Below are 25,499 nucleotides of genomic sequence, written 5' to 3'. Positions count from 1 at the left end.
AAAAACTTATTTTAATATAAGATTTGACATTTTATAAATTCTAAAAATAATTTAAAAGATATATGGAGAAATAATAAATATTTTAAATAAATTTAGCTAAACACCCTCTTAATTAGTTTAGCTTTTCATTATCAATTATAAATATTTTTAATTATTTACCCATTTGCAATGTTTTCCGTCCCCATAAAAAAGAATTGCTAAATATAGTATATGTCTAAACAGTAGACACGTACTCACTCTAATGCGGAATACTAAGTTTAGTTAATACAATATATAGTTTATTTAAGAATGGAAGGTTGAAAACATGCGCATCACTTAAATTAATTATGGCAATGCCGAAATGGTTGGAAAGGAAAAACAGATGAAAAAGCGCACAATATGTTAACACGTATATATCTAGTGAGTTTGCACAAAATTATATATGGAGTCATGTTCTGACTACATGACTCAAAACTACTCATCGCGTTGTTCAAGATCAATGGACACGTACGTATTCAACTTCCATTCACTATGATCATTTAATTACCGCCTCATATACGTAAATCAATCTATTTGTGGAATAACTGCGTCTGACTGTTATTTATAGCCTTTCTCACCCCCTCCCCCCAACTTTACGAGCGTGAAACTTCTGGATGTTTGAGCTAAACATATATTGATGGTTCACTCAAAATTACTGAATCGCTAATAAAATACACGTGCGTTGATCGTGAGGTATAATTTTAAATTTTTCAAAATTGAATTTTTGTTCTCTCCATCCTTAAATAAGATGTTCATGTAATATAAAGATATATATTTGGTTGGAATTTCAACATTTGTGTATGACAATAAATATATTTAAAGAAAGAAAAGGAACACAAGCAAAAGATTCTAATGAGAAAATTCTAATTGAAATAATTGATATCGAAACTTGATTATTAAAAATGCAATACTATACAATATTTATACATTTGGACCGTCAAGTGAACGGGTGAAGATTAATTTAAATGGGATCCTAAGAAGCTCTCAAAATCTTCCATTAATATTTTTAAATACTATAAAAGCTTCTATACTTATATATAGAACTTTTTTAAAACTTTTCTCAATTTTTATATTTGTTTAAAATATTACATTAACAAACATTCATATTTATATAAAATATTCTAATTTTTTATAACATTCTTAATGTAGAATCTTGTTCGAGATAAAAATAAAAAAAGAAATTCATGATTTCCAATCTTGTCCTTCCGTTAAATATATGACTTATAAAATTAGATATAAACCTTATCCGTCCCAAAGCCGTTACAAACATTGACTATAGCTACGCAGCAATGTTTGGATGGTATTGAAAGTCGCCTGTGACTTTGTTAGGCGGTTTAGTTTTGTGGCGTTGATGCTGTGTATGTGTATGTGTATGTGTATCTTACTCGCATCGCATCTCAGCATTCATGGAAAAGCCTAGTTGTGTCATGTACTTCCCCTCATGTAACTTTTTTGCTTAGCTCTGCAACATTTCTAATCAATCCATTCCTAAAATATGTTGCATTGGATCTGGTCATATGTGCATCAATTACATGATAAGTATAATTATTATAATATATAATCAGAATATAATGACTCAAGGAGTGATGAATTACATTACAAGTGTAACTAACTTACTTTTTGGCTTACTGTATCTCGATTTACTCCAAGCTGATTTGGATAACCAAAAAAGAAAGGATAGGATTACACAAACTTCCCCTGAGCTTTGGTATAAAATTATACGTGTCTATGGTTTGAAAAATTACACCTAATACCCCTGACGTTCATTTACGTCCAACAAAAAGGTTTCTAACCCACAACACTATTTGAATAATAAAATGGAAAAAATTTGCATTTCCTACCTGTATTTCATTCTAGATTTGAATAAAATGATTATTTATTATACTAACATAATTATTAATAACCCTGGTATTAAAAAGGAATAGCAGAAAGTTGAAAAAAATGATTTATTTTTTTATAAGTACAATTCTTTACATAATTGAATTATAAAATAAAAAGTAATAATAAAAGTAGAGGAACAGACAAACAAAAATAAAAGTAAAGTAAAAGTCTAAGAGATGCAAGACTAAGCATTTATTTATGTCGTTGTCAAACTTGACTGGTATATTTTTGGTCCAAAAAACCCGACGCCATTCTATGTTGGATGCTAAAGACGTACTTTCAATTGAAAGCTTTGACCTTGAAAAGGAAACGCTTTGAATGATTAACGACTTTGACAATCTCTGGAATTTTATACAATAATACTATGTACACTATCATTTTAGTTTATCTTTTATATATATATATATATATATATGTGGCGGTTTTGCCCAAATACATCAAATAATATTGATGTTACTATTTTGAGCTTCCATTGTATTTATGTCTCGAAGATGGAATATATATACTTTTTAAATGGAATCTTTCGATTATAATTTTTTGATGCCTAAATTAGAGAGCTTGTAAAGAAAAAATGCTTAGAGTTGTAAGAAATATTATGGTAATAAATGTTATACGTTGGTTATGTCGGGTAGATATTTATAGATTTTTTTAGTTATAATATTTCATATGAACCACAGATTTGAAAATAACTAGTTGGTCAAGGTGCTTGGCCAAAATGACCCGAATAAGGTGCAGATCCTGTCTTGTCTGCAGTTTGAATTACAAGATTGTTGGTCAATATTTTGTGAAATATCACTCTTTCACCTCAGAACTCGAAATTCAAAAAGATTATTCCTCGTTTTTGGCCAATTGTAATAAATAAATGAGCACATTTATAAGAGACCTGGTCCAGAGCGAGGTCACGATGACGTTAGGATCTCGATCGACGTGTTGACATACCTTTACCAAAACAAAATAATGGAGCAATCAATAGACGGTATTACTCCTATCAAAATCTTTTAGTAATTAAATTAGTACGTGTTCGATGGAATCGAAGAATAAGGTTTTAAAGTAATAAATACATACCTGAAATAAATGTGTCAGTACATGCAGTCATGCAGCTGAACATAAGCCCACAGGATGACGTTGTGATTGAGGGTTAATATCTCAGAACACTATATCAGAACAGAACAGAACAGATCGCGCTCGACTATAAAAAAATATTAATTTTTCATTCCCTTCAGTCAATTTTCTACAAATCTATCTTTTGAAGGGTTATTTACAAATAAGTTTCATCATACAATACTGGACATTATAATTGATGGCGAAAAATCTCCAAGATAATCGTAAACCTATAAATACACGAACTAAACTCACTAATCAGAACATTTTAACTATCAAATAAATTTCTCAAAAAATCATAAATTCTTGCATAGTTAGTCAGTTTTAGTTAGTTGTCATAGTTAAATCATGCATATATAGTTAATGGAAGCACAAATCACATGAGCAACAGAAGAGGAAAAGTTGAGTAGCTATGCAATGATATATTGATGAAATGCCATTCCATTTTGTGTGAGTTAGTACGTGAAGATGTACTACTGGTAGAAGCAAGGGCAATTCTGTAATTTCCTTCTTTCTCCTTTAACTATTTTTCACCTACAATCCCTTATTTCTTCTTAATTATTTTCCTGTTCATTCTAAATTAAAATTACTGCATCACCACCATTAACTAATTAATTGAGTCGATATCACTCTTTTCCTAGAAAGAAAGGGTTATGGGGTCACACCCAGGCGTCCCCTACCCTCCAACCCCCATTATAATGAAAAAAGATTATGACGCAATGAAAAACAATATACAGACATCTTACTCTAAACGTCTAAAATTAATTTGATGCGATAAATAAATAATATAAATTCATGATAGTTTGGTCGTTGCGCTCTTTCTAATAACATGATCATTCACATGCTCGTTCCGAAAATTTGAAACTATCTTCTAGAAATTGTCATTGACATTATATTTTAATATTTTTTTTTTCAAAATTCAAATGTATAGACATAATTTCAAATTTCATCATTTTATAAATGATAAATAAATAATTAGATAAATTCACATTTCACGTGATTGGAGAAAAAATGTCAAACATAAAAAATTTAAAATAAAGAACCACATTGACTTTTTTACAGATCTACCCTCCATAGAACGATTTTTTGTCCTAATTTTCCAACTCTATCATGTGCTCATACGTACCACCTTTTCTGCATCCAACCCTTCTCTCTCTCCCTCTCTTTTTTTCCCTCCTCAAATTTAAATCTAAATTAGTTTTCATTAAATTTGTTAGATTTTATTCAAAATAATAATAATAATAATAATAACAACTCAATTTTCTAACGTTACAATTAAATAATTTTTTAGACCAATTAATATTCTCCTTTTATATGTTTTTTCTTTTCGAAATATTCATTTACTTTAATAATAGTTTCGTAGGAATTTGAATTATGGATGTACTCGTTACTCATTCAATAAAATTACTAATGTAGTTAATCAATCTTGGGTGTTAATTACTCTAATATTTTATGTCAAAATATATTGATATGATTAAGCTGTACTTGATATTTGATATTTATTGTATTTAAATTATTTACACATATATAAATAAAAAAAAAAGGAGGAAGGAAAAAAAAAAAGAAAATTCATATACACGTCACATGTCGTCACGAAGACAGTAGATTTTTTATTATTTAATTGAATAATCTATTTTAAAATAATTTTAAATTTATGAGTTGATATTCATATATAAAATTTATCTGTATATTTTGAAAGAAAATAAATATTATATAGAAAGACACACATATATATATATATATATATATATAGGTTGGTAAAAAAAGAGGTTATTTTTGTTAGGAGGCATTTTGGGTTAAGTATGAAAGAAGTATTAAACAGACATATTTGAATTATGTTGAAGGCGAGTGTGTGTGTAATTGTTTGAATCTGAGTCCTCAGTCATCCCATCACTCATCCACTCCTTAGTCAAACTTCAATTCTGTCCATCTTTATTTATTCTCAACTCCACGCCTATTTTTGTTTAAAATATCCCTATATATATACCCTACCTAATGATTTTTCTCTAAGTAAATGAACCTTTTGTAAAAACATACTATTTCAAGAAATGATTATAAATAACTATATTTTAATTAAGAAACGAGTAATGTGAATTTTATATATATATAAAAAAAAATGAATTTTGTAATGGTAAAAAGAGTTTGAATAGAAGCTAAGTGAAGTAGTGATGAATGGTAAGAAAGGTTTAAGAATCATGTACAAGGCATGGGAATTTGTTTGAGTGCGGTAAACCGGTGAAGAACTTACCCATCTTGTTCTCTAATTCTCTTCAATCAAGGTTTGAACCTGCGTGCATGTATTATGTATATATTAATATTAGCAAGTGGGCACAATAAATGTATAAATAAATAGACAAGGGTGATGGTACGGATGCCAAAATTCATTCCCCAACCCAAAAAGGGTTGTTTCCGCGCACCTCTTCAACTCATCTATCATTTCTTCATACCTCAACTACACCATTAATGGTCAACAAGTACTTCCCGACACGCCCTTTTTTTTCTTTCTTTTTTTTTTTTTTTTGACGTGCACCCCTTTTCTCTCTCTCACTCATCATATACATACACAAAGACTCTGTGTCTCCTCTTCTCACAAGTAGATGAGCTGGAGGGAGATTCCGTGTGTGGGATTCGAGCTGTAATTGAAAGGGCCATTGTTTTCCAACCCCCCTCTCTCCTTTCCTACCTATATATACCCCTTTACCTTCATTTCATCTCTCCACCAACATACCCATCATCATTTTTCCTCCCACAAAAACTCAGCTACTACTACTACTACTACTACTACTACCACTACTACATCACCCATCATTACTTAATCATGGAATCCATCTCCTTGTGTTTGTTCCCTTTTGCAGCCTTAATCCTCTCTTTCTTGCTCCTCCTCAAATTCACTCCCAACTTCCTGTCCTTTGGACATGTCAGGTTGCCACTCCCACCAGGCACCATGGGCTGGCCTTATATTGGTGAAACCTTCCAACTCTACTCCCAAAACCCAAACACTTTCTTTGCCTCCAAAGTCAAGAAGTGAGTTCTCTTCTTCTCTTCCTTTCCAACATTAAACATTTCTTCATAGTTTTTGAGTTAAGGAACAATAAGGGTACTTACCAAGACTTGTTGCTTCTTTTTTCTTTTTAACAGGTATGGTTCCATATTCAAGACTCACATATTGGGATGTCCCTGTGTGATGATTTCAAGCCCTGAGGCGGCCAAACTCGTGCTCGTTTCCAAAGCAAACCTCTTCAAGCCCACATTCCCAGCTAGCAAAGAGAGGATGTTGGGCAAACAAGCCATATTCTTCCACCAAGGGGATTACCACGCCAAGCTCAGAAAGCTCGTCCTTCGCGCCTTCATGCCTGAGGCCATCAAGAACATCGTATCCGACATCGAGTCCATTGCCATCAACTCCCTGGAATCATGGGAAGGCAAACTGATCACCACTTTCCAAGAAATGAAAACAGTATGTTCAAAAACAGAGCTCCCCTGTTTTTCGTCTTACTCACCTTGGGAATCTGTCTTGATTGTAATTAACCAGAGCTTCAATTTTCACCTCATGCAGTATGCATTCAACGTGGCATTACTTTCCATACTTGGCAAGGACGAAGTTCTGTACAGAGAAGACCTCAAGAGGTGCTATTACATTCTTGAAAAGGGATACAATTCGATGCCCATCAACCTTCCCGGAACACTTTTCCACAAAGCCATGAAGGCCAGGAAGGAGTTGGCACAAATCTTGGCTAAGATTCTGTCACTCAGAAGACAAACAAAGCAAGATCACAATGATCTGCTGGGATCATTTATGGGAGATTCAGAGGGGCTAACCGACGAACAGATTGCAGACAACATCATCGGTGTAATCTTCGCAGCCCGCGACACCACAGCTAGTGTCCTAACTTGGATTCTCAAGTACCTTGCTGAAAATCCAAGTGTTCTGCAAGCAGTCACTGTAAGAATCTAGATCCCAACCATCCAATTTTCCCCAATCTCAGATTTCGACAAAGGAAAAAAATATCAGACATGCCGGTGACTGAAAATATTAATTTGTTGACTTTTATAGGAAGAGCAAGAGGCAATCAAGAAGGCTAAAGAAGAGTGTGGAGGTGAGGAGAAAGCTCTGAACTGGGCTGATACCAAGAAGATGCCTATTACCACAAGAGTTATCCTGGAAACGCTCAGAGTTGCCTCTATCTTATCTTTTACCTTCAGAGAAGCTGTTGAGGATGTTGAGTTCAATGGTAAGTTCAAAGCCTGTCAGAAAATGACTGGCAACCCCTTTTGTCTGAACTCTACTCCTTTTTTACTTCCATAAAGAATTACTAAGAATCTTGCTTTCCTTTGTTTGTGGAACTTAACAGGATACCTCATTCCTAAAGGATGGAAAGTATTACCACTCTTCAGAAACATTCACCACAGCCCAGACAACTTCCCAGAGCCTGAGAAATTTGATCCTTCAAGATTTGAGGTAAATAACATACCTAAAAAAAATACTTTTGTATTGACCAAGAATCCCATGATCTCAGGCCTAAACAGTGTTGTGTGCCTCCCATAATGTGACAGGTTGCACCCAAGCCCAATACTTTCATGCCATTTGGCAATGGGACCCACGCATGTCCAGGGAATGAGTTGGCCAAGCTGGAGATTTTGGTTCTCTTACACCATCTAACCACAAAGTACAGGTAGGTGAAAGTGGAAAACCCCTCAGTTTCATATAACCACCTTAGTTTAATCCTAGGTGAAAGTTAGTTCCTAAAAATAGAATGCCCCCCTTTTATTTCTATTCCTCAACTTGATGAATTTGTTCTAATCCTTCTAATCTTGCAGGTGGTCTGTGATGGCCCCACAAAATGGAATCCAGTATGGGCCCTTTCCTCTTCCCCAGAATGGTCTGCCCATCAAGCTCTCTCTCAAGAAATAAAAACTCCAATACCATGTGCTCAGAGACAAAGCCAAGTTACTAATTATAGAAAGCAAAATTTGCTGAGAAAAGTGTTTTTCCACAATGTATGGATCAAGATCAAGAATGATGGAGAAATGAGTTGCAAAGCAACACAGAAAAACCAGAAGAAGATTTCTGGTGTAGAACTGCAAGGGAAATACAATTGTACATATAGAGTTTCCATATATAGCATATATGTTTGAAGAAGAAGAAGCCGAGGAAAGAATTTAGCCAGTATTCACTTTTTCAACTAGGACGATGAGAAACTCAAGAGTAAGACTACATGTAATGGTAGTATGTAGTTAGGTAAATTCTTTTTATTTATTTTTTTTTTCTTCACCTTGTTATTTCCTACGACATGTAAAAAAAGTCCGCAAGGCAATTAATGGAAATATCAGTCTCAGTTTTGTTCATTCTAAGCTGTCTGATTTGTGTAGCAGAATCAGAGGTTCCAGAACAGAAACACACACACACACCATCAGTCATTAGCGACAATAAGTCCACATTTGCAGGATTCATATGATTCTTGAGGTTAATTATTCAAAGTTATCGTTAATTAGATAGTGAAAGATGAAGTCTCAGTCGCAATCGACAGCAGCAGAAGAAGAGCATAACTTCAACGTGTAATCTCATAGGATTGAAAACCGACTCCTCGTACACTAAATCTCAAAACTGTTGAAAAAATGTGGTGGACAAAGTTACACAACTGCGTGTAACTTAGAGGAAGTCATTTTCAATGTAGATGGATTTCCATTACTTCAAACGACTTCAATACATGATACGTAATACGTTCTTCTAACATGATCATAACCTACTACCAAAACCATAATTTCCACCACATTTCGCCATTTTCAAGTACATGAATTTTACCTAATTACGGTCATGCATTCACATAATACATGTTCATTTCTTTTGAATCAAATTTATCTTCCATTTGTCGAAATTTTCACAGAAATCGTAAGCCTAATGGGAATTTAGACCTGATCGGATCTTCTTGCACCACTAGTCCTCTGTGCTTGTTTCTTGTGTTTGTGTATGTAACATCAGCAACAATGGACCAGATCTAATGTTTATCCATTTGACTTTCCCTTAATTCAGTGGCCTAGCAAAGTAGCTGCCTATGTCTATGGACCCTTCCGGTATTTATGACCTTACGCACACCTATGCTGCCATCATTGGCAGTGGACTTTCTCTTATCATTTTCTTTTTGGTTGCTATTTTAAGTATGAAAGTTGAGTCGAGAAATATGACATAATTGTTTTTTTTTTTAATAATTTTCTCCAAGTTTAATTAGGGTCTGTACCTTTGAGAAGGGAAAGTCATCAATAACATCATATAACCCCTATTCTCTATCAAAATAAATAGGCATCCCAAGATATTCAAAAGTTCTACTTACGAAAATCAGAAAAAAGTTAACTCTGACTTCAATCAATCACAAACTATTTATTGAAAAATTGTAACTCAAATTAGGTAGGACGTGACATATGAACGGTATACAATATAAGAAACTGGTCCCAAGCAAAGTTCTTATAACAACACTTGGAAGCTGATTATTTCAATGTAAACAAACTGAGAAAAGTTTTCCCTGTTTGTCACAATCATCAAGAAGTCATAGCTAAGTGATTTAACCTCCCAAGTGTCAAAAATATGATCATCTTTATGTTAGAATATGAACTCCAATTAAAGTCAATGCAAATCAGGATATATATATTGAGAGAGAGAGAGAGAGAGAGCACACTTGTAAAGATCGGATCAGAAAGTTAGCTAATTCATTTGAAAGGGAATAAATTCATATACTTAGAAGGGAAAAAGTAGCTCTCAAAGATAATTGCGTTTTCTCTTCTTAAGCTAACTAATGGAAAATAAAAATTTGAGTTGACTACACAATCTAACAAACAAACAATGCTTGATTTGAAAAACCATCACCTGCCAAACTCCAACTATTTTAGTATTTTAGGAGAAATCATATATACCTCAGATGGAGTCGGAGTCCCGATACTGACAAAAAACAAAACATAAATAAAAGCTGGCAGCAAGATGGTTCAATGACTTAGTAATACAACCAAGGCCTGTAAAGGGATTAGAAAACTCAATCATCCTAAGTATCTAATACTAAACAAGTAATGGGCTTAGACAAAAAGGACAGGTCAAATGCTGGCATTTAAATGATACTCTGAAGAAAGCTACAAACATGTGAGGCTAAACAATGGTTACTCTAAAAGTCAACCACCTTAAATATTGTAAAAAAAAATAAAGAGTACACTAAATGTCATTAACATATGTAAAATCATGTCCCAAGCAAAGTTCTTAGTACAACCAGTTGCCAGGCTTTCATCATTGTCTGGTAATGTGGCTCTTGGCTGAATTTCTTAATTCCTTCGACTGGTAGCCGCAGACAGAGAGTAGAACTTAGCCCTAGTTCTCATTATAAACTGTTATATTCAAGATCATGCACGTTTCACCAACTCATAAACTACTTGGTTGGTAGATTAAGTGGAAATATAATGGCATGCCTCAATCTTAAATATCTCAAAAGCAGCTCCGTAGATGCTCCAGGTGTCGGAAGACCGAAGATCACACATTATTTCTCAATCATGTAATGAGCACGTTAGTGTGTGTGCAAGAAACATCGAATGTAGAAAAGCCATATGATTGAACTACCCACAAGCTCATCATGTACTATTATTTTGATTTGATTTACAAGTGTGTCTACTCACACCCCCCCCCCCCCCCCCCCAAAACCCCCAACACCCATTCAAGGTTCTATTGTGAAGTTGAAAGCAATCAACAAAGAAGCATTTTCTAATAATTTTCATTGATGAACATTCACAGGTAGGTGCCAATTTGGGAACTGTGAACTGGACTAGGCTTTCCTTCAGCCGGTAGTAATCTGATATAGGCAAGTAGTTTTTAATCTTATCATGGTCTAGTTTTTTAATGCAGTGATGATGCAGGTGGCAAAATGAGCATTGCAGTTTCCATTTGGTCAACTGCTTCTAAAATTTACAATAAGTTCATCACAGGATTCTACTACCATAAAAAGTCAACCATATTTTCGCAAGTGTTGCTGACATAATGTAAACATGCACACTAGGAAAATAAAATTTGTCTCGATCACCAACTTGTTCCCAGCCTTTTGAGCTTTTCCAATAGCTAAGAAGTTAGAACCTATTTGGTTGTATAAAACCATCATGAACATATCCAGCACCAAATAGGTCATAATAGAGGCCTAGCCTAAGTAGATATAATACAGTCTTCAAGAAATGCTGACGGCAGTCACGGATTAACAAGCCTATTATGGCAGCCAGTCTCATAGTTCAACATTCTGGTCCTTAACTGTAGAATTAAAAAGGACAAGCTGTTTAGCAAGAGCCATTCAAACAATGCTTCTAGTTGCAAAGGAAAATTAAACAAAAATCCTAACCTCATGAACAAGATTTGCAGCTCCAGAGAAGTCTTGCTTTTCTTTCTTGAGGAGTTCAAGACGTGCTTTGATTTTACGCTTCTGTTCTTCTGCCTAATAAAGATACTTATTATTAAGATAAAAAATGTGATGGGTCCACAAGTGCTTCCATAACTTTATGGCCATGAAAATGGAAACAAACAATAAGAAGAAATATGTATCAGGTTGAATGGAGGTTAAAAGAACTATCCAATCAGAGCACATAGGTCACAATAATTTTGGTTAAGATGCATAGAGAGCTAATTGAAAGAAAATCAACAAGAAGCACTTTTTCTATATTAGTAGATTTCGCATTTTCTTGCCGGTGAGAAAGATGAACTCTGGGGAAACTAAAGATACTCTATATTATTGATCATGTCAGTTTTATTGCTCTATACTACCTTTTCATAAATCAGCAGCTCTGTACTCCATATATCTAACACTCCTTGTCCACTGTCATTAATTGCAATTTACAACAGCCAAAACTCCAGAACCAAAACCTTTGGTGATTCTTGCAAATATTTGTAGTAGAACCATGTGCAGAATATAAAAAATACAGGGCTATCAAACATACACATATTCAGTCAAGTGAGATGAAGATGTTTAAAAGTGCGGCAAATTGTGCTCACCTTTTCCAAGAGCCCCATCAAATGTTTGAGCTCATTTTTCTTTGCTTCTGACAAATTTTGAGCAGCTTCTCCTACATTACTCCTGCAATTCAGTACCTCTTTAGGATTGGGACAGGTAGATAACAACGTAGACTTAGAAAATGTAACTAGGGTCATGTACTCCCGTTTGGAGTTTGGCACATAAGTATAACTTTTTAAACAAGTAATAACTAGCTTATTATGGTGTAAAAGAGTATCTTTATTATCCAAATTTTGAAGTCCAGATATCTGATTAAATTCAGAGGAGAAACTCCTTGATTACAAAGTTAATTCAATAATGTAAGCAAGCATACTTCTGGGAAAGTAATGGATCCAGATTATGTTCTTCCACTAGCTCCTCTACATTGTCGAGAACTGTTCCAGCCTGTAAAAAAGATAAGAGTAAGTTCCATGAATGCTATGTATGTACAAATGAAAACGTTTAAAGACAGCCAAAAGTAATCCATCAGGCATCAGCTACGACCATCAATAAGGAAATGGAGATAAGACCATCTAGTTGATCACAGAAAATAGTAAATGGAATTTGAAGGACCAAAGATGGAAGTCATCCCCCACTCCCGACCCTTACTCCCTCTATGGCAACATCTCTATACAACCTGACTATTCTACTTTTTTACACAGTATCATCGAAGTACCTGTGTCTCGAGAAATATTGACTCGAATTCTTCCTGCAGGATAGAGAAAGAGTATTTCATATCAGATTTTTTTCAACATGATACTCATGGATTATATAGTCAAAAAAAAAAAAAAAAACAAGTTACAAAACTAGTGAGTTGCAAGTAAGGCTGTACTAACAAAAGTTAAAGTCATTCAAATGTTTGGTTTCTGAGTGAGAGGCTCAATAAACAATATAGACTACATACCTCAATATCTTCATGCAAAGAAGTAATAACCTGAAATATATAAAAATCACAAGGTTGAGACAGTTAAATTTCAAGAAATAGGAGACTATGTAGGTGTTTCTAGAAATAGTAAGTAATAGAACAGAAAGAATCATGCTGATATGAAGCTGTTCCTGGATACGCATCCGTGGAAGGGCTTGCATAAAGAACACATTTCTTGTGTTCGATAACCAACAAACTTGCCGCAAAAGGCCGATGTGCCATAATTAGTCCCTTATTACACAACATTTTGTCTTGCTCTTGTTTATAACCATATCCAAGGAGACATGTGTTTGCAACCAAACTATATGTTAACAGAAAAAAGAAAATGCATAATGATTCATTTTACTTCTCATTTTCTTTTGTCAATGCTGCCCAAGTACTATGCATTTCCAAGCAATTCTACAAGGGCCAAGGAAATAACAAAAAGTAAACATACAAGGCACAACTCGTTGTGCTTGATCTTAAGGTGCACACCGTTAGTCTGGCACACCAAAAACTCATTATTTCCTATCTATAATATTTAGAAAACCTGTCTTCTATTTTTCGACATTGGATTTTAGCAGGGCAAACTGCAAACAAAAGAAAACGAATATATCTAAAAAACAATACGGACATAGTTACATCCTCCGAAGCAATAAATTATTTGCGTTACTAAAATCCAAGCACACCGCTCATAGCTAAAAAAAAAATGTGATGGAATATCAGGAGTTCCTAACTTCATCACAGCAAGCTCAGTTAAGTTCGAAAATAACAGCAAATACACAAGAATTAAATAAAGAACAAAACTAACACATAAAATAACCTGAATAAAGAGTCGACGGAGACGCTCCTGCTCAGCTGCAGTAAAACTCGGAAAAGCTTTACGGAATTCCTTCATTCATTAACCCAAGGCAAGAGAAAACAATATGAGAACTTGTGACAAAATCTCACTGACCTGACAGAAACGCAAAAAACTATCAATCAAAAAACCCTCACCTCATCGGAGCAAGCAGTTAGCAAGGAGCGCAAGCCACGTTTGAACGATTTCTTTAAATTCAAATGCCTAGATCCAGGAACCGAAGCTATCTTTTCCATTTCTCTTTCCTTTTCTACGACGAAAATCCAAGCAGGACTTGTAAGAGAGAGTAAGTAGCTTGAAGTGCACAGAGAGAGAGAGAGAGAGGAGAAGAGGCGGGAGAATGAAAAAATAAACCATGAAATATCAACTTGCATTTGGGTTGGATCTGTAATGTCGCTAACTGGGTCACATCTAAATTGGGCTTAACTAAAGATGTTTAGGCCCAGATCCAAGTCTCAAGGCTGTGGGCTTCTGCTACCTAATTTATCACCCTCTCCTATTTTCATAAGAAATTATTAGTAGGATAAATTACAACTGCCCATAACATTTATTATAATTATAAATATTTTTTTATTATATAAAAAATTATAAATAAATTTCTAAAATTAACGAACATCTAATAATAGCTCCAAAATGGAGTGTCATGTAGAAATATTTATTAGACGATCATTAATTTATAAGGTATTTGTAATTTTTCAAACAACAAAAAGAACTTATAACTATAATAAACTTTAGAAGACTTTGTTGTAATTTGCCCTTATCATTATGTACAGTCTCAAAAATTTTAATTTCCAACATAGTAGTATACCCTGATTAAATATTTGGCCTTTTAATTTTAGATGTTTCTACCCTATTCTGTATTCTGAAATTGAAATTTTGATTAATATGAAGTAATTGTTAGTTGCTGCTTGTTGGGTCTCAACTCTCAAGTATGTATGTAATAACGTAACTCTGGGTGGTTGACTAAGGTTATAAATTTCAATAAAGTATTTGGTTAATTTTTTTTAAAAAAAATTATAAGATCTCAAAATAAAATATTTTGGATCTTATAAGGTCTTTAAAAAGAAGTTTAACTTTTCTAATTTTTGTATAAGATGTCATAAGTTATATAAAATTAATGTCACATGACAAAAATATTTATATTCATACACTCACACACTCCCCCCCCTTCCCTCCTCTCTCTCTCTCTTACACACCACATACTCTTTCTTTCTCTAGGATTCAAAAAACTTTATTTGACATTAAAAAAAAAATATTCAGTTATTTAATAATAAATTATTACAGTTAAATAAAAATGATATTGGTGTGATAATATATTTACTAAAAAATATAAATAAGACATCATAAATTATACGACTAGAAATAATCATTACATTAACGAAGAAAATATAAACTATATATCTAAATTAATAGTCGACTAGTATGAATGTACATATATATTATTTTTATTCAAAAGTATAGGTAATAATTCATCAATTTTTATTTTAAAAAAATTATCTATTAAATTTTTATTTTAAATTAAATTAATGTGCACTTTTATTAAAGCGTTTTAAAAAATTAAAACAAAATATGTTAAGAAATAATAATTTATGTGATTCTAATAATATCCTGCCTATTTTAATCATATTACCAATAAAAAACCTTATTATGCTAAATACCCTAACATCTTATAAGTTTTAACATCTTATTTTATCCAAACACATTAAAAGCTTAATTTTAAAATAAGATCCAACATCTTATAAACTCCTAAAACATGTTAAATACCCTAACATCTTATAAGTTTTAACATCTTATTTTATCTAAACACATAAAAAGCTTAAGTTTAAAATAAAATCCAACATCTTATAAACTCCTAAAATATGTTATAAGATGTTTTAAAAAAAAACTTAATCAAACACCCTCTAAATGTGGCTCGAAGTGCAACCAAGGCTTCCTCGCTTGAAATTCAGGAGATGTTGTTTGTTACTATTACAAGTAAAAGCAGAACAAATGTAGGGAGGGAGCTTTCATCTTGTCTCATTTCAAAAGTTCCGCATACAATTTGCTTCGCACTACTGAGCAAAACGCACATGAACACTTAGACGGGTAGACAGAATACGATAGTACACAAATACTCGAGAGGAGGGAATCGTATTCACACCAGCCAGAAATGAATAGAAACAAGCCAAAACGAATCAAGTATTACACAAACAGCCTGGTTTTCCAACACAACGTAATAGATTGATGTCTTAGAAATAGTAAGTCACGAACAGGTTAAGGACAAATACATAAAGGATGGCTGGGAGCACTTTATTATGAACATAAGGTCAGAAATGCAACATGTCTCCGTGAAATTCCTTGTAATGTTTCAAAAATTGGAAGGTATAAAACGTGCATAGCAAAGCTGTATGGACTGTTCAAGAACCTCAATTGTCTAGCTCGCACTATATCTCTACATATTGCATGAGCTCCAGCAACCAATACAAAGTACACGTGATTTTACTACCCGATACATGAGGGTTTGACCGACTTGGCTCAGGTTTCCCTCCAGGTTTCTGCTAATGAATCTCGACTGGTTTCATTAGATTATATCCTCTTATATAGCTTAGACACCATGGTGGAGAAAAACAGACAGCAATGATTCTCAGGAAATCCAACTCAATCTGTATCGAGGGTTCCCTTCCAGAAGCAACTTAGCCAAGCAAGTCCTTAAATAAGTTGGGGTTCTGACCTGATGGTGTCACACCCATTTGCCTTACACGTGCATCCTTTTCCAAAGCTTGCTTCAAATTCGGTCCCTTGTTCAACTGTTGTGCGGAATGATCTGCCATAATCCCTCCAAGGCCATTTCCATTAATCACATTTGGCATTGTACCGGCAACACCATCTGACGGGACATTTAAAGACATGTCCGTAAAAAGAGACATAAAATCAGATGTCTCTGTCGAACCAACTCCACCAGCACTTACTGGGGTTGGGTCTTGCTTCAGATCAAGAAGGCCTTCCCATTGCTTAAAAGGATCTACAGATGGGGCACTACTGGAGATAGATGGCTCGCTCAAGTCCAGCAAATCCGGTGGTGTTTGGGGTGTTTTTACAACAGCAGTGTCAGGAGCTGCAGCCTTGGCTGCACGAGACTTATCTGAAGTTGGATTCTGATGTTTTGATACCTTCTGGCTAGAAGAAGGCTGTCTTCCATCAGATTTTGACACACCCCCGAAAAGAGATGCAGCCAGTTTTTGCTTTTCAGGTGAAATCTCTACTTGCTGCTTTCTTGAATCATAAGATACATCACGTGCTTTTGAGTTGGACATGCCCACTGAATCGCGTTGAGTTGCCTCATTCTGAATCTTCACAGCATCATTGCTCGAAGTAGATGGTGTAGCAGAGGAGTAAGTAGGTCTACCCCACTTCCTTTGAACACCATCAAGTCGTAGCCTGAGTTCCGATGGCCCCGCATCAGAGCCAGATGGAGCAGACGTAGCGGGTTGGAGGATATCGGAAACATATGATGGCTCTGGGACAGGAACAAGTTCAGTTGAGGATGCTAGTATAGGAGGGACATTTTGCGACAACATGGGTTTAGGCAGCTCATAGGCCTCAAACCTAAGAGCATGTGTTGATGATTCATGATCTTCCTGGCTCTTGAAATTGCTAATGTTAGACATCCCAGAGCGCTCACTCTCAGGAATATATGGCTGAGCGCCATTTTCCACTGCTTGTTGGACATAACCATTAAGAAATGAAAGGCTTTTGTCAATCTGTAAAAAAAAATTTAAAAATGCTATTAGCATTGATACATACGTAACAAAGTAGCAACAAAAACAACAAAGTGAACTGCCATGAGATGCACACATTGATGGTGATGAATCACAATAATACTCCCAGAATACAATATTGGGACCAATCTAGACCAAAGAAAAAGCTTGTTTAATGCTATTCTATAGACCCAACAAGGTCAATGCTTGTGCTGTGTGTCATGTATTTAGACTTTAGAGACATGCACCCATATCATATAGCAAACAAATGTCAATGCAATACCCTGTCAAATATTTCTTTCTGTTCAATTAAACTGGTCCGGTTAACTACCAAATCTCAGTGGGATTAGATTTCAAGAAAAGGTGGAGAGAGAGAATCGGTCAAACTTCAAGACAAGGAAGAGAGAGAGAATCGGTCAGGCTTCAAGACAATCAAGACACGGTAGTGAAACATCTGAATAGCTCATGACATGTCAAATTCACAAGTTCATATCCATATAAAGCCAACAATGAGTTAACCCATTGAGGGCCCACAGATAGGGTAAAATAAACTTCAATTTTATTCTGATGGAAAGATTACCTCAATGTCATCACAGGTAGAATTCATTGGCATTATTTTCTCGACAGCATTAGCATCTAAACTAAGGATAGCTTGAAGCTCATAGGCACGCTGCTGAAGATCGGTTGAGTGGGATGCTAACATTTCTTCAATCAATGATTGGCACTGCAGCAGGAAAGATGTTGCAAATAAGAAAATGTGTTCCACATGTTGAAGTAATTCCAGCTGAACATGAAGAAAAATTACAGGAGGTTCTCATGCAAAAACATTGATGATTAAAGTATTTCTCTAACTTCAGCAGAACATGCTTAAGACATTGCGAGGAAATTATTCTGCCCATAACAGTTCAAAGAAATAATTAAGTTTGAGGAAACATTTTATACCTATATGTGCGTATCAAACTTCTATATACAAGAGAAGAAGTTAATGGTCCACTCCCTACCAGACATGGGATTTTTATATCAATCCATAAGGAACCTGAACCAACACATCTGAAACTCCTAAAATTGTTAAGGCGTCTAGCCAAACATGAGTTAGTTATATGAAGATGCAAGGCATTCCAATAAAAGTTGATTAAGACATGATTCTGGTTCACCACTAATAAGTTCAAATTCACTGATACAGCATTTGCAACGAGTTAGAAGAAAAACTAACAAATCAGAAGACAATTGGGGCAAAGAAACAATGATAACTAAAATTGTGATATTCTACTTACAATAATCATCACATTCCGGTCATTATCATTATTTGCTAAGAATAGAAAGTGGTACTCAAAATATTTAGCTCATCTGACCCAAAAATAATTCCAGACCAATTACATCATTAAATTATCAGAAGAAGGGAGAAATTGAAGGGGACGACAACTTCTGGTGAATAGTACTCTTAAGATAATTGATTGTCACTGGGATCATGGCTAAGCTAATCATTAAGGTGAAGGTTGTGATCAAGGAAAATTTGCATGCATGATAAACAGCCAAAAAGCTCATATATACTATTGAAGTAAGCAGAACAAACATCTAAATCTGCAAACGACCAACATTAGAAATTGAGATGGATATGATACAATCCAGCAAACAATGGATGTACTTGAATATAATTAGAATGCCAAATCCACCATACATAATCCTAATTGCCTACCTCAGGTAGCACGTCCACTGCTCTTCCAGCTGCTATTTCAAATGAATATATCTTCATAAGTGCTGTTATTGCATAGGCCTACAAAGCAAGCAGGAAAAAAGCAATTTCATAGACGGACCAAATATTATGCAAGTGCAATAAGAACGCCAGTTTACAAGTTGTAGCTAGAAACTGTATGCTAACCAAGAGCATGGAGAGAATGTTCACCTGAAAACCTTTCGTAAAAGCAAACACTAACCTTAAAAGTGTGATTCAATTATTAGGTAAGACAGCTCTTCATAGTAGTTGGTTCTGAATGCATAGAAAGCTAATTGAAGTTTTTTCCTCTTTTCCTTTGTTCTAATCATAATCTATTAGTTTTTCCTTGTATTTTACATGTCTTCGCAGGGAAAATTTACACAATTACTATACTACGGAAAAGCTTAAACTAAACTCATTAACTAAGTACTACTCCAACTTTCTTCAAATACATGCAGCATAAACCATTCCTCAGGTGAATGAGATTTTTTTATATTTTATCCTTTCAAAATTATTCATCACCAAGTTATTTTTAAATACTGAAATTAAGTAAAGCATTTTGATACCTCCAAAAATGAGCTAAGTTAAGAAAAATTATCACACGCTTATCTCAAAGTTGGGGTTAAAATGGTGAACTTTATTGTTTATTGGTATCATGTTTATAACTATAGGTTATTATTTTAGGTTTACAGGTTCTCATTGCAGTATTTTGAAGTGGTGATATCAGGTTCAGGGCTGATAAAAGTGAACTATAGATGTTGTAGCCCTAAATCCATAGTTATAAGCACATGTAATACTCATATGCAGTTATCGCAATATCATAATGTATGTTATTAAGGTTACCCCCTACCATACACTAAGCTTCAATCAACTTAGAGAGTTCAAAATGCACAAAATTTGTGCAAGTGAACCGAAAAATTGACTACTCCTAAAGTTGCAGTGCTTACAGGGTTAGCATTAGGTTATTTACGAAAATTGGGTCCTTAAGTTTCAGCTATGCACTTTTGGTTCACAGCAAAGCTTCTACATTTGGCTGTGAATTATTAATCGCTTGCATTTAACAGAGTAATGGGTTGATTGTGCATACAAAAAATTTCACATCAGTATCTGTAGTCTTTTAAGAATAGCAGTTGAAATTAGTGTCAGAATCTCACTTTTAGAAGGAAAAAAGAAAAAAAGAAATCAGAAAAACACTATAGCCTTAAGACCAAGAGACAAAGCAATGAGCAACTATACAAATGCAGATAAATTTATCTCTAATAACATGAACAAACAATTAGCTAAAGAAAAAGGGCATAATTCAAACCACATCCACATAATCTACATCAAGAAAACAAGTGACTTTACCATGTCAAAATGTAATTCCACCATACAAAACCATGCATATACTGGAAAACTAGATACCTACTTTCACCGTGTCATCTGCCAAATGAGCCTCTGCGACATCACACAACTTCCCAGTGATATATGAGGCAGAATACTTGCCATCTGCAGTCCCATATTCACCCAAGACCCAACAAATTACCTGCAACATAAAACAAGTAAAGAAATCAATGGGTCAACACAGCAAGCAAGCGAGGGAACCTCTGGGGGGAATAGAGAGAGAGAGAGCAAATCAGAAAAAAAGAATAAGTAAAAACAAATACAGTAACTGAAAATGGGGCAACATAAGAAAAGGGATGGGAATCTGGCCTGACAGAACCTACATTGAAAAATAATAAAAGCTATCCTAGATGTGCTATAACATACTTGAAGAAAGGCAGATGGAAGTTTTGGCTCTCCCATGATTTGAAGATACGACTCCACCTGCACTCAACAGATTACGCCAGATTCTTATTAGAAGTGCTAAAAAGAGCACAACCATGATTTGGTCCATCAGATCTGATTCAAGGACATCCATAAGTACACAGAAAACATGACATCCATCATGTATAAAATTGTTCAGTGGAAAATGCAAAACCACATAAGCAGACATAACAAGAGATGCGAGAATAAAAGTACACCAGCTCTCAAGCTAAGTCAAGGATGATAAATGTCCTCGTCTCCAAAAATTTAAATCAAAGTCAGATTGAATTACAAATCTCATGAGTCCCAAGACCCAAGTCTCTGAGGCATGTATATTTCAAGACTTTGAGTTAACACAAGCACTATCAAGCTAAGTCAACTTCCACAGAGAAGCAGTCACTCATAAATCAATCAAAACTTTTATCACCACTCGCCAGAAACTGGGAAATCATTGACTGGGGAAATCAAATTACACATAGTCGTAGAACCAAACAACGGGCCTCAGGGATAGGAGAGTTTGTAGAGATTAAATGAGGTGAGAAAGTAAGACCCATCTATGTGGCACATTGACCTATATTTTCAGCAATTCCTATAGGCTGCCAGATAGAATGCTTTTCTCGTGCCCCAAGCCAGCATGCCAGACTACAATTTTTCTGCAGTTCTTTTATAGTAGGAGTAGAGTAAGCATCGCAAAAGCACTCCCCCCAACTCTGAATGAGGAATGGAATTCAAGCTTCTTGAGGTTCCAGGGGACTTTGGTTCTTCGGGGAAAAATGAAAAGAGAGTAGCATCTGAAAGACTAAAGGGACAAATATGGGTTAATTACACCTCTAAAGAACCCACCCAAATAAGCCAAACTCAGCAGATGGCCAACCAGCTTGTCCCTCTACTCCCGAAAGATATGAAATTGGACCACATCAACTAGCAAATAAAGGCTTAATCGATCAAGGTTCCAATAAGTTGTTCTACACCCAGGGTCAGCTGCATTTCCCCCCAATGTGGGATAATGGGACATCAGATCGTCTAACAAGAAACAAAATGCCATCATGTACTGAGTGAATACTTTCTAACCATTCGCATCCTAAAACAGAATATTATCCTCTTTACCAGACTTATGTGTCACTATCCTATGGTAAGTAAAAACAAAAGGAGAACAAAATAAAAATTTAGAAATCACTAAAAGAATGGCCTTTACAATATTGTCCTGAACTATGAATAACTATAGAATGGTTTACAAGCATATCAACACGAAGTCAACAACAAGCTGCAGAATTGAAAAGGTAAAATATCTAGAAAAGACGTCAAAAAGCAAATAATGATTTCAGAAGATAAGTAAACATCTAATTGAATGTGGACCAGAACCAAACTCAGAACCCAAGGGGAAACATACAGCGGATGATCTAAGCTGAGTATCTGCAGCATCATCATCCTCTCCAAATCCCTCAGCAATCAACCGCATCAAGTTATGTGCAACTTTGGCATTCACCAGATCCCCTGCATGCTCAAATACTTTATTCATCGCCTGACAAATAAATCACAGGAAAAGAAACAGAAATTAAAATTGTCCTCAAATATAGAAGTAACAAAATGAGGATATTAGATAAATCATTAAGCTAACCTGTATGAACCATTGGTTGCTTGGAGCAAATTGCTCAGCAAGTTCAACACATCTGGATGCTATTTCAGTTTTGTAATGGCTATCACTTATACTTATCATGTACTGAATCATACGGTCCACAATTACTTCTACATTTGATGACTTGGTCATTTTGTAGAGCAGTTCAAATGTCTTGCGCTTTAGGGTATCATCCGGGTCCTGAATTATAGAAGATAGCAGACATCCGCTTAAGTTTAAGTGAAAAACAACCTCAACATAACAACACGTTACCACATATAAAATTTATTGCACGATAAAATGTAGACAAAAATACTTGCCTGTAAAAATTATCTAAACGGATTTCCAGGAAGAAAAAGTTTTGCAAAATTAATAAATGTCATATGGAACAAGACAGAAACTAGCATTAAGCAACATTGAAACATGTCTTGGCTTATGAAACTTGTTACTTATATATCTCTTGTTTCATTGGGTCAATTGGCATACAGGGAAAGCCAGATTCAGAGACATTGAAGCTTTATAACAAGAGAAAGTAGCAAACAAACAGATACTCAAACTGGGAAAGTTATTACTTAAAGAGTTAAGTAAGACAGTCAAAGAAAGTAAGAGCATGCAATTCAACAGAAGCAGAAATGTACCGCATCTTCATCAATGGCATCAAATCAAAAACCACTAGCTTCCAACCTCATAACAATGAAACAAATATCTTACCTCCAAGCAATCAATAACAGCCAGTTGATGCTGTGCGGCATCGGCTATTTCTGGGCTTATCTTTATCAGTCGACTAAGAGCATCAATACCAAGATATCTCAGATTGTGGCTGTCACTCTGTCCATAGGATATAATATAACATTACAATATCAAGAACATAAAATTGAATTCCAAAAAGATCACATTAAGTTGCAGATATACAGACTTTCAGAAATTTTGAAATGGCATCAGCAGCCGCCTCAAGCAACTTGGGGTTTGGGTGTAATGATGAAACACAACAAATGCACTCATAAAGAATGGCATTCCCAATATTGCTTGTTGAATCACATTTTCTCATTATGTCACCCACGATCGTGTACATTTGCTCACTGGCCTTTTTGTCACCACTACCCAGCAGGGCCAAAATTTTCAACAATTTGATCTGTCAACAAAAGGGACAAACTATTTATAATTCATTAAAAGAAACAAAATTAGAGCATGAAGAAATATGGATTTAGGTAGTATTCTTGCTAAAGCCTACAACTATGTAGCAATCCACATTCCGTGCAAATTAATTAAGTTTTCCATCTTCCTTGAGATAAAGTGATAGGATATGCAACATTCATGCAGATCCTTGCTTATATCTTAAGGAACGTATCTACTATACAACCAGTGCATATGGATCTGAGAGGAAAGCTTTCGGTAAGTTGTTAACAAACAATCATCCAGTCAAGAAAAAGAAGCCTATATTGCATATGCAAAGATAGACATTACAATTAAAAAAGCAGGCCTAAAAAATTATATAATTCAAGTCAAATCATTATCTCAAGGGCAAGACTACTCTTCTTTTTTTTTCTTATTCTGATTGTGCACTATAACATAATGAGTAACAACTTGAATGAAGGAGCACTGTGCTACATATACTCGAGTGGATATGAGGTACCTGAATGAATGGAGCAGGCATCTGATGATAGTCATAACTCTTTGGTAGTCTGCGTTCAGCTACTTGCTTAAGAATGTTCACAAAACTAACCACCAGATCTTTGTAAGCATCAGCATCAATCGTAATAAGATCAAAAAGCGGGCAAAGTGCAGCACCCATAACACCAGGATCGTTATCGCAAAGCCTCTGCATTAGAGCTAATTGTTCACTTCCAGAACCAATAAATTTATTTCCTTATGCACTTGAAATCAACAGAGAGATTAGCTCATAAATGTGATTTTTATCATCTACATGATCCCGTCATACCTAAACACTTCTCATACAATTGACTGGAAACAACAAGAACAAGGAAAATAACTAACTAATTAATCTGCACTCTAAGCCTCTAATAACATAAATGCGTACATTCATCTACAAAAGGGGAATATGCACCTTGCGGAAATTGGAAATGAGATGGGAGACAGACCCCGGCGCTCTCTGATAAAACCGGTGGAGCGCCATCACTGCTTTCTTCCTAACTGCCTCCTTCTGATGTCCCAATAACTCCACCACCTGTGGCAAAACAGCGGGGATCGTCTCCTCATTAATCAACCTACAAACCGCATTCAGTGCCGCACAAACCACCAAATAATTATCGCTCTTCAAGTCCTTCTGTATCGTGTTCACAATCAAAATAATCAAATCATGATCCTCATTCAAAAACAAAGTCACCGCCAAGTAACCAGTTCTTTTCAACAATAAATTCTCATCGTGCGTCATCTTGACAGCGTGAATGTATCCAAATGAGGCGTCGTGACCAAGCATCTCAACATAAAGGAGGCGGATTAAGTACTCCTTGAGCTTGAATTTAGGAGTATTTGGGCTGGACAGCCTAGTCTTCAGGGTCTCGATTTCGCGTAATACAATGCGATCTTCCTCGGCTTTGGATCGACACTCGCCGATCGATTTGATGAGGTCAAGGAACTCTTTCGATTGCCCGAATCCGCCTTGGGAGCCCATTGCGAGCTCCCTACCGATTGTTTTTAGCTGCTCCAGCTTGGAAGATGTTCGAAATTGGATCTTAGATCAATAACGGGCGAGGACGTACCAAACTCAAGCAGATGGTGGAAACTTTTTAGTAGATTTGGGTTTAGGGTTTGGAAGATTTGGGGAAAACTGCTAGCATAACTGATAAAGATCTCTAGATGGGTAGAGAGAGAGAGAGAGAGAGATGTTTGGGGTCTGAAAAATGAGTTTTGTGTGTTTTTTGT

The 25,499-nt window shown here is 35.1% G+C and overlaps 3 protein-coding genes across 3 annotated transcripts; 1 reads left to right on the top strand and 2 right to left on the bottom strand.

Annotated features, from left to right (window-relative positions):
• Nucleotides 5,703-8,346, top strand: LOC105165006 (abscisic acid 8'-hydroxylase 1-like). Its single transcript, XM_011083880.2, has 7 exons — nt 5,703-6,024; nt 6,139-6,457; nt 6,557-6,943; nt 7,055-7,232; nt 7,353-7,459; nt 7,555-7,673; nt 7,819-8,346. Exons 1-7 carry the CDS (start codon nt 5,819-5,821, stop codon nt 7,910-7,912), a joined length of 1,410 nt encoding a protein of 469 aa, XP_011082182.1. The 5' UTR covers nt 5,703-5,818; the 3' UTR covers nt 7,913-8,346.
• On the bottom strand, nt 10,936-14,089 carry LOC105165005. The gene is made up of 8 exons (XM_011083879.2): nt 13,903-14,089; nt 13,730-13,798; nt 12,907-12,936; nt 12,679-12,711; nt 12,337-12,407; nt 12,005-12,086; nt 11,358-11,450; nt 10,936-11,269 (listed from the first exon to the last, which is right to left on the bottom strand). The coding sequence occupies exons 1-8, from the start codon at nt 13,999-14,001 to the stop codon at nt 11,210-11,212; spliced, it is 537 nt and encodes a 178-aa protein (XP_011082181.1). The 5' UTR covers nt 14,002-14,089; the 3' UTR covers nt 10,936-11,209.
• Nucleotides 15,922-25,493, bottom strand: LOC105165004 (AP-4 complex subunit epsilon). The gene is made up of 11 exons (XM_011083877.2): nt 24,682-25,493; nt 24,250-24,435; nt 23,533-23,748; nt 23,328-23,444; nt 22,620-22,817; nt 22,392-22,523; nt 20,966-21,022; nt 20,625-20,741; nt 19,199-19,276; nt 18,083-18,226; nt 15,922-17,505 (listed from the first exon to the last, which is right to left on the bottom strand). The coding sequence occupies exons 1-11, from the start codon at nt 25,246-25,248 to the stop codon at nt 16,438-16,440; spliced, it is 2,880 nt and encodes a 959-aa protein (XP_011082179.1). The 5' UTR covers nt 25,249-25,493; the 3' UTR covers nt 15,922-16,437.

Source organism: Sesamum indicum, linkage group LG6, assembly GCF_000512975.1.
Source record: "Sesamum indicum cultivar Zhongzhi No. 13 linkage group LG6, S_indicum_v1.0, whole genome shotgun sequence".
Lineage (NCBI taxonomy): Eukaryota > Viridiplantae > Streptophyta > Magnoliopsida > Lamiales > Pedaliaceae > Sesamum > Sesamum indicum.
This window is presented reverse-complemented; position numbering and strand designations above follow the sequence as displayed.